This window comes from Phoca vitulina, unplaced genomic scaffold, assembly GCF_004348235.1.
Source record: "Phoca vitulina isolate PV1807 unplaced genomic scaffold, GSC_HSeal_1.0 scaffold25, whole genome shotgun sequence".
NCBI classification, from domain to species: Eukaryota; Metazoa; Chordata; class Mammalia; order Carnivora; family Phocidae; genus Phoca; species Phoca vitulina.
In genome coordinates, this window is record NW_022589728.1 from 45,725,017 (window position 1) to 45,741,415 (window position 16,399).

Sequence of the window (16,399 nt, forward strand, 5' to 3'; positions counted from 1 at the left end):
TCAAATCTCTGCCTTCACATATATCAGATATTTCTGTCCACTGGTAACTGATGTATGGCTGTGGTGGTATCCAAGCTAGATACAAGGTGATCACTCAAAAACTGTATGCATATACTGCAACATAGTTTCATCATTATTTAGAAATATTTGATATGAAACATTTTATTGATTTCTAAATCAATTTGTTTACCCTCAGAAATTTTGACATTATATTTGTCATGAGAAGAAGAACTATTAAATTTTAATTTCAACTCTTGCAATTTTGAATGGTTACAAAAAACAGTCTAAAAATTTTTAACTCTTATTGGGTGAACAGTTTCTTACCTACAGAGACTATTCAAGAATTTTAAGAGATCACCATTAAAAAAATCTAGATTAGTAACTGCATACAGGCATTTCAACCATAAAACTTGATATTAAAAAACGTTACCTATACCCAAAAAAGGAAATTAAGAAAATAATTCGATTTACAAAGAAATTTGCTGCAAAGTAGTAAGAGAAGACATAAATACATGGAAAACATAGCATGTTTATGAACTGGAAGACAATATTGTTAAGATGACAATACCACCCAAAGCAATCTACAGATTTAGTACCAAAATCCCCATAACATTAATTATAACAGATCTCCACCAAAATCCCAATAACATTATTTTTTGCAGAAATAGAAAAACTCATCCTACAACTCATATGGAATTTCAAGGGACCTCAAATAGCCAAAACCATCTTGAAAAAGAACAGATTTGGAGAACTCACATATCCTGATTTCAATACTTACTACAAAACTACAGTAATCAAAACAGTGTGGCATAAAAAACAGAGATAGAGACCACTGGAATAGAGTCCATAAATAAACCCTCTCATACATGGTCAAATGGTTTTCAACAAGGGTGCTAAGACCATTCAGTGAGGTGGGCGCCTGGGTGGCTCAGTTGGTTAGGCGACTGCCTTCGGCTCAGGTCATGATCCTGGAGTCCTGGGATCGAGTCCCATGTCGGGCTCCCTGCTCAGCAGGGAGTCTGCTTCTCCCTCTGACCCTCCCCCCCTCATATGCTCTCTCTCTCTCATTCTCTCTCTCAAATAAATAAATAAAATCTTTAAAAAAAAAAAAAAAAGACCATTCAGTGAGGAAAGGACACTATTTATCAACAAATGGTGCTAGAAAACTGAATATCCACGTGCAAAAGAATGAAGTTGGACCCTTACCTTATAGCATACACAAAAATTAACTCAAAATGGATGAAAGACCTAAACATAAGAACTAAAACTATAAAATACTTCCCAAAAAACATAAAGATAATTCTTTATGACCTTGTATTTGCCCATGGATTCTTAGACATTACACCAAAAGCATGAGCAATAAAAGAAAAATCGGACTTTATGAAAATTTTAAAATTTTGTGCATCAAAGGCATCTATTAAGAAAGTGAAAAGGCGGGGCGCCTGGGTGGCTCAGTCGTTAAGCGTCTGCCTTCAGCTCAGGTCATGATCCCAGGGTCCTGGGATCGAGCCCCGCATCGGGCTCCCTGCTCCACAGGAAGCCTGCTTCCCCCTCTCCCACTCCCCCTGCTTGTGTCCCTGCTCTCGCTATCTCTCTGTCAAATAAATAAATTTTAAAAATCTTTAAAAAAAAAAAAAAGGGGCGCCTGGGTGGCTCAGTCGTTAAGCGTCTGCCTTCGGCTCAGGTCATGATCCCAGGGTCCTGGGATCGAGCCCCACATCGGGCTCCCTGCTCTGCGGGAAGCCTGCTTCTCCCTCTCCCACTCTCCCTGCTTGTGTTCCTGCTCTCGCTGTGTCTCTCTGTCAAATAAATAAATAAAATCTTTAAAAAAAAAAAAAAAAAAAAAAAAAGAAAGTGAAAAGGCCACCTACAGAATGTGAGAAAATATTTGCAAATCATATATCTGATAATCAAGAAAAAGATAAACAATCCACATTTTTTAAACGGGCAAATGTTGTGAATAGACATTTCTCCAAAGAAGAGATTCAAGTAGTCAATAAGCATGTGAAAAGATGCTCAACATCACTAGCAATAAGAGAAATTAAAATCAAAACCACAATGAGATATCACTTCACATCTACTAGGTGGGCTGCAATTTAAAAGAAAAAAAAGTAAAATAACAAGTACTGGTGGGGATGTGGAGAAATTGGGACGTTTGTACGCTGCTGGTGGGAATGTGAGATAGTGTAGCTACTGTGGACCATAGTGTGGCAGTTCCTCAAAAAATATTATATATAATTACCATATGACCCAGCAATTCCGATTCTGGGTATATGCCCAAAAGAACTGAAAGCAGGGACTCAAATAGAATTTTGTACACCCATGTTCATAGTGGCATTATTCATAATAGCCAAAAAGTGGAAGCAACTCAAATGTCCATTGACATACCAAAGGATAAACAAGATGTGGTATATACATACATGGAATGGTATTCAGCCTTTAAAAGGAATGAAATTCTGATTCATGCAACAACATGGATGATCCTTGAAAATGTTATGCTAAATAAAATAAGCCAGAGACAAAAGGACAAATATTGTATGATTCCACTTATATGAGGTACCTAGAATAGTCGAATCTTTAAAGACAGAAAGTAGAATAATGGTAACCAGAGGCAAGTTACTGTCTAATGAATACAGAGCCACTTGGGTGGCTCAGTCAGTTGAGCATCCGACTCTTAATTTCGGCTCAGGTCATGATCTCGGGTCGTGAGACTGAGCCCTGCATTGGGCTCCGTGCTGAGCATGCAGCCTGCTTGGGATTCTCTCTCCCTCTCCTTCTGCCCTTACCCCCCTCCACCCCCGCTTGTGCTCTCAACCTCTCTCTAAAAAAAAAGAAAGAGAGAAAAAGAAATGTTTAGGGTTGATGTCTATCTTAGGGATACCTGCAACTTACTTTGAAACATATTTTAAAAGTGGATTGATGGATAAATGGCATAGTGGACAGGATTAGAAACATGTAAAAACAAATGTAGCAAAATGTTAATAACTGTGACATCCTGGTGGTGGGTATATAGGTGTTCACTATACAATTCTTTCAACTTCCTTGTATGTTTAAAGTTTTTCATAATATAATGGAGTGGAGACTTATGTACAAGGAAACAATACCCAAGTCTCTTGGCACCCTATGGACAGCCTTCTTAGCCTGCTGTGTACTAAATGACAGATCCCAAATCACTATCATCCTCTCTAGAATAAACCCCCGGACATCTGATCATTTTCTGACTACTACCCTGGGATCCCATCCTCTAAGGGTCAGATCCCTAGCACCTCTGCTTCACCCTCCTGGTCATAACGTGCCAAACTTCATCTTCCCTACCCATCCTTAACCACACCACACTATGAATCAGTCTTTCTAACCACATCTCTATTAATACAAAGAGATCCACCTGTCTCCCCAATCCCCAATCCTTTCTATCACAAAAAGAGTTTATGATTAATGCAATTTGGCTACTGCCCAGCTGTCCAACCCCAACTCGGACTACCATACTTCAGTCATAGCAATTTTTTTTACAGTTCTGCACCTTTGCACATGCTAATTATTCTACCTAGAAAATCTTTTCTTGCCTTATTCTCCTATTTATCCTTTTTCTTTCCCAAAAGTCATCTATGTTCCCCCATCACAATCTTTAATACTTCATACTAAAACTGTCTGTTTACATGTCTCACCCACTGGATCATGAACTTTTGGAAGAAAAAGACAGTTTTTTATTCACTTTTTAAATTCCCAATGCTTTTATTTTTCTTAAGATTTTATTTATTTATTTGAGAGAGAAAGTGGGCGAGAGAGAGAGCACAAGTTGTGGGGGAGTTGGAGAGGGAGAAGAGCAGGGAGCCTGATGTGGGGCTCGATCCCAGGACCCTGAGATCATGACCTGAGCCGAAGGCAGCCGCTTAACCAACTGAGCCACTCAGGTGCTCCCCCTCTTTTTTTTAAGATTTTATTTATTTAGATTCCCAATGCTTTTAGGGGCACCTCAATAACTCAGTTGGTTGAGTGGCTGACTCTTAATTTTGGCTCAGGTTATGGTCTTGGGGTCCTGGGATCAAGCCCATACTGGGCTCTGCACTCAGCATGGACTCTGCTTGAGATTCTCTCTCCCTCTCCCTCTGCCCCTTCCCCTGCTCTCTCTCTCTAAATAAATAAGTAAATCTAAATAAATAAATAAATTCTCAATGCTTTTACGTAATAGATGATTACAACATTTTTGTTGAATGAATGCTTGAATGATTACATTAAGGACATGAAACCTGAAAAGACTGATAAACCTAATAAAGACTCTAATAAAACAATATTAATAAAATAAAAAGGAGAGATACTGCTAAAAGATGAAAACAGTCAGAAAACGAGAACACAGAAACGAGAAACAAGCTCCACAAAGTGGCTTGTTGAAAGTGTACCTTGCTTATATCAAAGCATTTTGGGAAACTTAAGAGCTCATAGTGCATTTCTCAGACCCTCACTGGTTCACAAAATTGACTGTATTATGAATGTACTCTATGAACGTGGGAGAAAATAAGGGTAGCTCAGGACACCTGGGTAGCTCAGTCGGTTAAGAGTCTGCCTTTGGCTCAGGTCATGGTCCCAGGGTCATTAGATCGAGTCCCGCATCGGGCTCCTTCCTTGGCGGGGAGCCTGCTTCTCCCTCTGCCTGCCGCTCTCCCTGCTTATGCTCTCTCTCTCTCTTTGACAAATAAATAAATAAAATCTTAAAAAAAAATAAGGGTAGCTCATGCAATTTAAGTATGGACTCTCCTTTCATTCCCAAGAGTTATCATCACAAATTACAATCAGCACCTATCCAGCAGTACTTTTCTTTTTTTTATTTTTAAAGATTTTATTTATTTGAGAGAGAGAATGAGCAGTGGGGAGGGGCAGAGGGAGGTAGGGAGAGAGGGAGAGAGAGAGAGAGAGAGAAGCATACTCCCTTCTGAGCAGGGAGCCCTATGTGGGGCTTGATCCCAGGATCCGGAGATCATGACATGAGCCGAAGGCAGACGCTTAACTGACTGAGCCACCCAGGCGCCCCAGTATTTTTCTATTTGATTTCTGTTCTCACTGTCTCTACTGGAAGAAAGTCTCAAAGACCTGGGGAAGGTAAAGGAAGCTCTCAATTACTTTTCATTCAATTTCATCTCAAATCAAACCTACTTGGCTTTAGTCAGTTCATTTGGCCAAATACCCTAAGGCTTTCTCCCTGTACAAAGGTCCTTACAACCTGACATTCTCATTTAAAAGAGAGAGAATGGGGCGCCTGGGTGGCTCAGTCGTTAAGCATCTGCCTTCAGCTCAGGTCATGATCTCAGGGTTCTGGGATCGAGCCCCACATCGGGCTCCCCACTCCGCGGGAAGCCTGCTTCTCCATCTGCCACTCCCCCTGCTTGTGTTCCCTCTCTCGCTGTGTCTCTCTCTGTCAAATAAATACATAAAAAATCTTTAAAAATTAAAAAAAATTAAAAAAATTAAAAAATGAAAGAGAGAGAGTACCTCCCACTCTTTATCACCTCTTCTTCCATTTTACACCTTACCCATGGGTAAAAAGCTTCCCTAAGTCCTAATACACTTTTGGTTCAAGCCTCAAAATTCACACTTAAACATAAACTGCTTATCCTCTTTTGTTTCACATTAAAGGTCATGTCTGCAATCAGAAACTACACCACTTTGGGGAAGAGTGACTGACAATGTGTGTCCCCAGTAGCACCTAATAAAGCGATATATGCAAGTAGTTGCTTAACAATATACTCGTTCACTAACTTATTGGTGGAACTTCTCATGCAGTTCCTGGAGTTCGAGAAAGCATCAGAGAATTAGATTCCACCCAGAGAATTGGAGTCCACAGAGATGGAAGAATTCCAAACAGCCTAACACTTTCCAAAGGACTTCCAGGACCTGTCTCAGTTTCCAAATGACTTGCTGGAAACACTTCTGGCACATCCTCTTTTTTTTTTTTTTTAAAGATTTTTATTTTATTTATTTGACAGGGAGAGACACAGCGAGAGAGGGAATACAAGCAGGGGGTGTGGGAGAGGGAGAAGCAGGCTTTCCGCTGAGCAGAGAGCCCAAAGCGGGGCTCCATCCCAGGACCCTGGGATCCTGACCTGAGCAGAAGGCAGACGCTTAACGACTGAGCCACCCAGGCGCCCCCTGGCACATCCTTTTAAGAAAAGAAAGGGAACTGGGGGAAAGAAGGAATGGTGCCTACATTTACCTGCTCCTGCCCTCCACCATTCCCAAAGAATGCCACCTCTGTGTTTATTATCAGTTCATTCAACCTATACAAATCACAGAGTATGAATTTGAACAAGCTAAGGATTAGCTAAAAATGAATATCATTTTTAACAAGTATGATACAGTAAATACTGCATGAACTAGTCTCTCTTGTTTTGATGGTAAAAATAAAGGGATCTGCTTTTTTTTCCACTTTTTTTCTTTTTTAAATGGCATCTGCTTTTAAAGTTAACGAAAGTGGGCTTCATATATCAGACGATTGTCCAAAAAAGAAGTCACTGTACTACAAAATTTTTACTCTACAAAGACTATTTTTGAGGCATGACGTACCCTCCTGCATAGTTTCAAACTATGAAATTTTTAGGGGTGCCTGGGTGCCTCAGTTGGTTAAGCGTCGACCCTTGTTTTCGGCTCAGGTCATGATCTCGGGGTGGTGGTATTGAGCTCTGGGTCGGGCTCCTTGCTCAGTGGGGAGTCTGCTTGAAAGATTCTCTCCCTCTGCCCCTCCTCCTCCAAAAAAGTAAATAAATAAATCTTTTTAAAAAAAATTTCAAGGCACAAGAAAAAAATATGATTATTTTGGATTTAAGAGTCAAGTAGTTAAGCTTTTAAATGAATTTATTTTCTATTTTAAAGTTAAAAATAATTTAGCAGTCACTTTCACTTTAAACTCTTCTCAATGTATACCTAACACATAATCAAATCCCAATGTAACATAAAGCAATCTGAACTCAACTTTTCTTGCTATGACAGATTTATATTTCAGTTTTTATGGAATATAAAAATGAAAGGGGCTTGGGTAGAAGCAAGTGATGAAAAGAAGCATTCACTTTATCACTTTATTACTTGAATTATTTATAAGGATATTCATACATTGCTTTTATAATTAAAAATATACCCCCAGAGGAACTGATGAGAAAATTGAATGTATTAACATTTTTGTATGTATTTTCCCTAAGAGAGAATTATCAAAAACCAATCAAATACAAAGTTAACAAAGACACTGAAGTAGAAGAATGCCAGGAGAGAGGAGCTTAAGAAATATAGAGTATATATCAAAAGAAACTTTGCAAAAAAAGATAATAAGTGAAACATGGCATAACATACAGAGAAGTTGAATCACTATGTTGTACATCTGAAACTAATGTAACATTGCGTGTCAACTCTAAAAATTTTTTAAATAAAACAAAATAAAAAATAAATGAAATAAATCACACTAGTTTATCATATATGAAAATATCCATCAACCAAAATGTATTAATCATCTAATAGCATATTCTGGACATTGTGCTGCTACACACCACAGGGTATATTAAGATTGTACTGAGACCCAGTACCAGCCCAGTAGGAATTCACAATTGTGTGAAGAAATTGCAAATTTTCCACATAAAAAGTTAAATCATACACAAGGCAATGTGTCCCTGACAACAAATGATTTATTCTAAAAGACAACATTTTCTAGGCTTCCTTACATTTTCTAGGTCCTAAATGTGGTCATGTAACCAAATTTTGGTCAGTGGAATGTAAGCAGAAATGGCGCGTCTTACTTCTGGAAAGCTGATGCCACTTCTACCTCATGATCCCAGCTGACTGCTTCCGCTCCAGCATCACACCCTCCTTCCAGCCAGCAGGAAAGAAGAAAAGGGCATGGTCTCTCGCTTTGTGTATTAGATAGAGTCAGTTAGACCCAGGTTCTAATTGTGGCTTGACCAGGTACCAGCTGGGTGACATAGCAGTCAGTTATTTAATCCCTGTAAACATCAGCTAGAAAACGTAGTCTAATCTAGAAAGCAACGTGTCTAGCATGTATCGTGGGAAAGGGTAGAATCGATCTGGGCGAGCCAGAGAGCTCTGCCACATTATTTCTCTAAGAATATCAATGAGAAAAAAATTATTTTGACACTTTTGAAAAACTGAGGTAAATATATGTGCAAGGCATGAATCATTTAATCTATCGATAATCCTGGGTGAGCACATGAATTGCAGGAGCTGGTCACAAACTGGTCTCTAGGGCAAGCTGCACAGAGTTCAAAGGCAGTCCAGACGACGTGAGGTTAGTCAGCTGTCATTGAGGAGGTGAGCTGGGCCTTGAAGGGTGTGCAAGACTGGGAAAGGGACGCGGAGGGTAACGGAGGCAAAACCTCATGGCAAAGGCAAGAGGGCAAGAGGAGCAGTTTGGCTGGAGCAGAAGAAATGTGGAAGTACTTAATAATCCCAAAACAGTATGAACATTGTCTATCACACGGAAAGTACTGGGAGGTAAGGTTAAAAAAGGCTAAAAAGCCATAGAAAAGATTTTGAATGCTGGAGGGAGGTGTTTGACTTTCCGGCTCAGCCAGTTACTAGAGGTGTGGCCTCCAGCCAAGTTGGTTAACAGTTGTGGACTTCAACTTCCTCATCTGTGAAACGTGGGTGATTAATAACAACCTAATGGAGTTGTAATGAGGTTAAATACTAGCCTGTAGTCAGCATTCAATAAATAGGAGGATTAATAAAAGAGTGGAGCAATCAAGGAACGTGGTAATTCTTTAAAAGAGTTAATAGTAATCTGACAGCCAGGGAGCCAGGGCAGGAGTGATGGGAGGGGGAGAATCTGAAGGTAGACAGAGCAAAGCAATAATCATCCAGCGCAGGCAATGCACACGAGTTTGCACTTTAAGCTTTAGGCCAAGAAAAATTGGAGTCGACAGAGTGAATATTGGAGGCAGTGATATCAGTTAGGACTACTGCCAGGGTCCGGGCCCGGGATGAGGGCCTGAAATAAGACAGTAGCTGTGAGGCTGGAGAAAAAGACCCAGATAGGAAAGGAACTTGGTAAATGATTGCAGGTGGGAGGTGAAGAAAGGGGAAGAAAGTTCTGGCTTCTTGGACGAAGGAATGGCCAGTGGTACCATGAACCAAAACAAGAAAAAGAGGAAGAAAAACAGCACAGGGCTGAGGGGAGCAGAGAGAGAAGGTCACTTTATCACACTCTTGAGAGAGTGTGGAATAGGAATGGGACTGTGGCGGTGATGCAAGGACATCCAGCTGATGAAGGTGCCCCATAACCCAACGGACATAGGGTGCTGGCATCAGAAGAGGTGTCTGGGCCGGAGACGTATAGATCTGGAAGCTCTGGGACATAAGAGTAGCTAAAACTATAGGAGAAGAAGAGCTCCCCCAGAAGTAGTCTGTGGAACAGAGTCCTGAAGAGGGTCAACACTTTCACGGGCAAAAGAAAGAGAAGCCGGAAATGGGGACATGAACAGGAGAGATGGGAAACCAGGAGATGGCGGTATCAGAGACACCAGGAGAAAGAGGGGTGGCTAATGAGTCTTGGAGCTGTTACGAGTTCCCAAACAGTTACAAAGACCTGAGGGGTCAGAAGGCTACTCAAATGGTTAAATACAATGCTGCTGAGTGCTCCTCAGAGAATTTATGGTGGAATTGTATGGGAAAGATTGGCTCCAGAAATGCTGACCTCCTGCAGGAATGAAGAACAGTTCTGGAAACAGTTTAAAGAAATCTGCCACTACCCAGGGTTACACTGAGGCAACAAGAAGATGGGTGGAGTTTCTGGCATGCTGTTTGTGTCTCGACCTTGATGGTCTGTCTGTCTATCTGTCTGTCTGTCACTCTCTCTCTCTCAGTAGTGGACCAAAGGTCCAGAAGGGTGAAAATGGAAGGTGCTAAAAAATCTAAAAAAAAAAGGGGGGGCGCCTGGGTGGCTCAGTCGTTAAGCGTCTGTCTTCGGCGCAGGTCATGATCCCAGGGTCCTGGGATCGAGCCCCGCATCGGGCTGCCTGCTTGGCGGGAAGCCTGCTTCTCCCTCTGCCACTCCCTCTGCCACTCCCCCTGCTTGTGTTCCCTCTCTCGCTGTGTCTCTCTCTTCAAATAAATAAATAAAAAAAATCTAAAAAAAAAAAAAAAGAAAAAGAAAATGGAAGGTGCTAGCAGATGCAGCCCCTCACCCTCTCCTTTCACAGCCCCTCCCAGCTAGACTGTAAACTTTTTGAGACTTATCTTCAGCATCTAGTAGTGCACTGTGAATACAGAGGCCCTCACGTTTGTTGAATAAAAAGCCAAAAGCAAATAAGGTAATTGGCCAACAAGAGAAATAAGTGCTGGAAGACATAAGCCAAATAGCACAGAGAAGTGGTGAAGGGGAGGAAAAATTCTTCTCTGCCCTCAAGGCCTTCCAGCTAGACTACGAGTTGCATTTACATGGGACAGATTAACAGGAGAAGATCAGATTTAATAGTGTGCATATGGGGAATCCACAAAGACATGGAAATTCCAAAGATAGGCAAAATGAGGCCTTTATGTCCTTCTGACTCAAGGAGAAGGGGTAGGGGTGTGAGAGTTCCAAGGGAAAGAGCGCCATTCACAGGAAGATGAAAAAGAGGAAGTGTTTGGTAAGCAAATGTGTGCTGGGCCACTGGGAAACAATGGGACATGGAGGACTTGGATCAAACAGGCCTTGCCAGGTTCTTCCCTGTCTACCGTAACTTGTTCATACCATAATGTTGTTCTCTGTGGTGATGGTTCTCTTCCTGGATCCTCTACCTAAATTCTTTTTAGGCAGTTGCAGGAGAGATAAAGAGCTGTTCCTCAATCTGCTGGGTTTTAACTGCTTTTTAACTGAAAATAATCTTCATGCCAAAGTGGCCCATCATGGAGCAGCCGGCCCTTGGCCCCTACAGTGGTTAGGGCTCTTGGAATCAAATTCCAACCTTAGTAGGAAATGGGCTCTACTACCTCCTATCCGGTTGTTTAACTTTGAGCAAGTTCCTTAAATATCCAACAGGAGTTACAATAGAACCCATCCTAAATGAAGCACTCACTTAAATGATCAAGGATATAACCTATTTGGCAAAGTACTTATTACTACTCAACTCACCAGAAGTCTGACCTGAAACATTCAGTACATTTTTAAAGTAATTATAACTATAAAGTGACCACTTGTTATCAATCAGCGCCATCTACTAATGTTTACACAACCAGGAACTGCAGCGCCACATCACAATAAAACCATGGAGATCTCACGGAGTCATGAAAGAGTTTAGAGAAATTAAATGAGGTCATTTATGTAAAAACATCCACCATAAAAATCAACTGGCCTCTTCTTAAAAATGTACCTGTTAAAGAATGTAAAAATGCTTGTACTCAGCACCACTGTTACCGAGCCAAAACTTCTATTATATTCATTTGGCAAAAGGAGAAAAGAAAATATACAGCTTTTTTCTACAATCTATGATTTTAAAAAGCCAAGAGGGAAAAATAGTCCTCTAAAATTGTACTTACAAATCCTTCTTCTGTAATATCTGGTGGCTCTGAAACAAGATAAAATATGACATTATCTCACTCAAATCTGATTTCCTTTTAAAGTAAATGAAATAATTTGAGACAGCACCTAGCCCTGCTTTATACATGGGCAAGCTCAGTAAAATTTTGGCCCTCCGTTCATTCTCTGCACATGGATTGAATTTTAAGTTGGAATTCAAGGTGGAAGTGGGGAGGAAAGGCCTCTGGAATCCAGCTTGGTCACTAATTCACTGTGACCCTGAAGTTAACCTTGTAGGCTTCCATTATTCCGGCTGCAAAACGGAGAATTAAGCAAGACAAAATAAGACGGTGCCAATGAGGCAATGCAAACGGGGGTCGCCGGGGGCGGAGGGGGGGGGGGGGAGGGGGGAGGGGGTGAAATTCGCAATAAAATGCTAAGAGAGCGCAGGGGAGCCAGGGTTTGGAAAGTGTGGAAGGGGGGCGCCCGGGCGGGAAGTCACGTCCGGAGGCGGGTGTGTGGTCCCCGCCGCCGCACCTACCCGCGGTGAGCCGCTTCTGGGGCATGCCGCCGCCGTTGCCCGCGCCCGGCGCCCGCGCGAGGCCGTCAGGGCGCCATCGCCCGGCAGCGCCCGTCTCTCCCCGGGAGCGAGAGCCGGAGCGCACGCCGACGCCGCCGAGTTGCTATGGAGCTGAGACAATGCGGGCCAGGCGGGCGGCGGCGCGCGCCTTCCCGGGGGCCCCGGGCCGCCGCAGCCCGTCCTCCTCCTCCGGGGCAGGGGCGGACGCCGCCGCCAGGGGCCGGGGGAGCCGCGCGGCCTCCCCGGGAGAGAGACCCGACTCGCCCGGGCCTGGTGCCTGCGGTGCCCGCGGCTCCGGCCTGTTCCCGCGCAGCAAGACCGTGGCCGCACCGTCCAGGAAACTCGGTGAATGCTAGTTAGAAATGACCCGCCGGCGAGCGCGTGCGGGAGCCAGGGCCCGAAGGGCTGGTCCTGAGAAGAGCAGGAAGAAAGGGGAGTCGGGCCTCAGGAGTTTCCTTGAAAAGGAAGGAAGGAGGACATAGTCACACACAGCGCCTGAGCTCATCCCCAGCTGTAGGAAATGCCTACACCAGAAGTCAAATATTCGTGTGCTTTAGGAACGAGATCTGCCCCCACGTTTTTGCTTCAATCTGTTACAGCTCCTGCCTTTTCAAGATAGCAAAGCTTTAAAAATTACCCGAGGAGGCCGTTGACAAGAACAATAAATCGACGACGTCCGTAGTGTGTGTTCCGGGAAAAGTTATGATGGAAGTAAAAAGTGAAATTCGAAAAAAGAAAAACGGTACTTCTAATTATGAGGAGGGGGAGGGAAGGGGGGAAGGAGAAAAAGAAGATTTTTATTAAAGTCATAGTCAACTCAAATTTCTAGTCCCGATTTCCACTTCAGGCTCTCCCTGCTCCTGAGAACCCTAAATCCAGTTGCTTGCTGCACGTACACAGTGGTGGCTCATCCTTGGATGCTTCCAAATCAAAATATCCAAAAGGAAATCTACATTTCCCCCTATTCCTTATCTTCAAATTTCATCTTTCTGCATATATCCCGTGTTCAGTAAGTGGTACCTTCATCTACCAGGTGACTCAAGCCAGAAACCCCATATTTAGACAAGGTCCTGCCAGTTTTAGGTCCTGCCAATTCTACAGTAAAGTATTTCTGGAATCTGGAATCTCCTCTCCACTCCCATGAACAACCATACCCTAAGCACAGGCTCCCATGTGGAGTGTCATAAAAAGTTCCTTAACTTTTCCCTCTTCCACTGCTTGCTTCCAGTGGGGTTCCCCTTAAATCCATTTCCCGTGCTGAAAGCGAAACAATCTAAATACGAAGATGGCCTACTTAAAACCTTCAGTGGCTCCACATTTGCCTCCTACACCGCGGGGGACATCCAAGGCCTGTCAGGGTCCTGCAGGTATGTGAATGCTTGAGCAAGCAAGGAGTCAGACAATGGGTGCTTGCAGAGGAAGGAACGGGTACACCTGCCTACTTATAGTTCCTGCCTTTTCAATAGTACATAGTCAAAGAGAAAAATAAAACTATAAACCACTACTTGGACCAAACAAAATCAGAGGGCCAAATGAAATCAAGGGGGAGTAGTGGAAGCAATCAGAAAGGCAAGGGAAGGTGTGAGGCCAAAAACCACGGAAGGGTTTTGTCGGCCCTTGCAAGGATCCCAGCTTTCATCCAGAGTGAAATGCAAACCATAGAAGTTTTGAGCAGAGAAGTACTATGATCGTACTTTTATTTGAAAAGGGTCTCTCTGGGTGCTATCTAGAGAATGTAGATGGGCACAAGTAGAAGCAGACAGGAGTTGACAGCGGCTCAGACCAGGGTGGTAGCAGTAACAGGTTTGAGAAAACTCAGATCCTGCATACATTTTAACGGCAGAGCCAAGGGTATTCCTGACAAGTTGGTTGTGGGGATGAAACAAAAAGTAGCTGAGAATAACTCCAAGGATTCTGGCATGAGCAACCAGAATGGGGTTGCCATCATCCGAGAAGGGAAAAGTTGTGAGTGGGCCATGTTGTGGGGGAGAGTTTAAGAAGCGTATGAGCCTTACAAGTGAAGGTTCTGAATTTGCAGTTGACATAGAAGCTTGGAAGTTAGGAGATGTAAATTTGACAGCTGACCTATAAATGGGCTTTTTAGGCATTTATTTGCTTGCACTGTTTCTGCTGCCACAGAAGCCCTTCTGGCCTTTTTCAAGCAAAATTTTCTCATTCTTCAATACTCAGCTCGAGTGTCATCTTTTCCAGTGTACCCTCCTATGAATTCCTTTCATTGGCCTCTCCTATTTTTCCTGTATATTGGGTAAAAACTCCTATCTTAAAACCATATTAATATTAAAATAATCGGTACAGAGAGGTGTGCCCACTACCTTAGTGTCACCTAGCAGACAGTAAATTCCTGGGGATTGAAAGAGATCCATCTTGGGACGCCTGGTGGCTCAGTCAGTTAAGCGGCTGCCTTCGGCCCGGGTCATGATCCCAGGGTCCTGGGATCGAGTCCCACATCGGGCTCCTCGCTCAGCAGGGAGCCTGCTTCTCCCTCTCTTCCCCTCTGCTTGTGCTTTCTCTGTCAAATAAATAAAATCTTAAAAAAAAAAAAAAAAGAGATCCATCTTATTTCACCCCCAACCCCCACCCCCACACCCCTCTACTGAGTGCCTGCCACTCAGTACATATTTGTTGAAATATCTTCTCTGCATTGCAATCATTCCGCACTGTGCCCTGTTCACAGAAGACTTGTTTATCCCTGTTTCAGATAACCACACCCATAAGAAGTCAATTGTTTTATCATCAAGTGTGGCTACCACTTACTGCACACTTAACTATGGGCCTCTAACAATACCCCTAAGAGATTGGTATTATTATTTCCAACAGTCTAGGAAACTGAGACTTCCAGAGGTGAGATAATTTGTTCAAAGACAAACAGCTTTAAAGTGTTGAAGCCACAAGTTGATCCAGGTCTGATTCCAAAGCCTTTGCTCTTTAACAACAATGCTATGCAGCCTTTCCCTCTAAAAATAATCTCATGAGGGGCGCCTGGGTGGCTCAGTCGTTAAGCGTCTGCCTTCGGCTCAGGTCATGGTCCCAGGGTCCTGGGATCGAGCCCCGCATCGGGCTCCCTGCTCAGCGGGAGGCCTGCTTCTCCTTCTCCCACTCCTCCTGCTTGTGTTCCCTCTCTCACTGTGTCTCTCTCTGTCAAATAAATAAATAAAATCTTAAAAAAAACAAAAATAAAAATAAAAATAATCTCATGAGGTTTAAAAAAACAACCTAAGAATCACAAAGACCGTAACTTGAGCCCAAATGTGTAGGTTTTAAGTTATTCTAATGTTTTGGTGATTTTATTTTTTTGTAATAGCTTCATTGAAATGTAATTCATATATCATACAATTCATCTATCTGAAGTATATACTTCAGTGATTTTTAATATATTCAAAGTTGTGCAACTATCACCAAAATCAATTTTAGAACATTATTACCTCAAAAAAGCAATCGCTAACCTACCCTGTGTCTTTGTGTATTTTCCTATTCTGGACATTTCATATAAATGGAATCATACCATATGTTGGGCTTTCATGACTGGTTCCTTTCACTTAGCATGTTTCTAATTTTCATCCATATTGTGGCATGAATCAGTACTTCATTCCTTATTGCTGAATAATATTTCATTGTGTGGATATATCACAGTTTGTCCATTCATTAGTTGGTAGACATTGGGTTGTTTCTACTTTTTGGCTATTATGAATAATGCTTCTATGAACATCCATGTACAAGTTTTTGTGTGGACATATGTTTTCATTTCTCTTGAATATATACCTAGGAGTGGAATTGCTGGGTCAGAGGGTAATCCTATGTTTGTTTGACAACTCTTTGTAGCCTTTTGAGGAACTGCTACACGGCTGTTCCATATTGGCTGAGCCATTTTATATTACCCCCAGCAGTGGGTTAAGGATTCTGGTTTCACCATGTCCTCACTAACATTTGTTATCATCTAACTTTTTTATTATAGCCATCCCACTGGGTGTGAAGTGGTTATCTCTTGGTGGGATTGATTCACATTTCCCTGAAGACTAGATTTAATTTACTTTTAAAATATTTTATTCTGTCTCTGCCCCCCAACTAGCTAGTTTTTCCAGAAATGCCTTTTTCTACCTTTGGTCTGTATCATTGTTGAAAACTGATGCTGTCCAAAACCAAAAGTTTATAATGGGAATTATATCTACATAAGTGGAATTAAATTTCTGTTTACTCTGATTCTGGACATATTGGTAGCAAATTTGAAGGATGTGCTTGAGATGGCCTTACTTAGAAACAGACTTTGTAGTACACCTGTAGTTCAATTTGGGGAACTCTGGAGAGCATCTCAA

General features: G+C 42.4%; 1 protein-coding gene across 1 annotated transcript in view; it reads right to left on the minus strand.

Annotated features, from left to right (window-relative positions):
• RGS22 (regulator of G protein signaling 22) overlaps window positions 1-12,115 on the minus strand; it is a 118,639-nt gene extending 106,524 nt beyond the window's left edge. Inside the window, exons 1-2 of the mRNA XM_032421902.1 lie at window positions 12,030-12,115; window positions 11,509-11,537 (exon numbers count right to left, since the gene is read on the minus strand). Coding sequence (XP_032277793.1) covers window positions 11,509-11,537; window positions 12,030-12,054 — 54 coding nt within the window. The 5' untranslated portion in view covers window positions 12,055-12,115. The remainder of the gene's footprint in view (window positions 1-11,508; window positions 11,538-12,029) is intronic.
• Window positions 12,116-16,399: the final 4,284 nt, after the last annotated feature.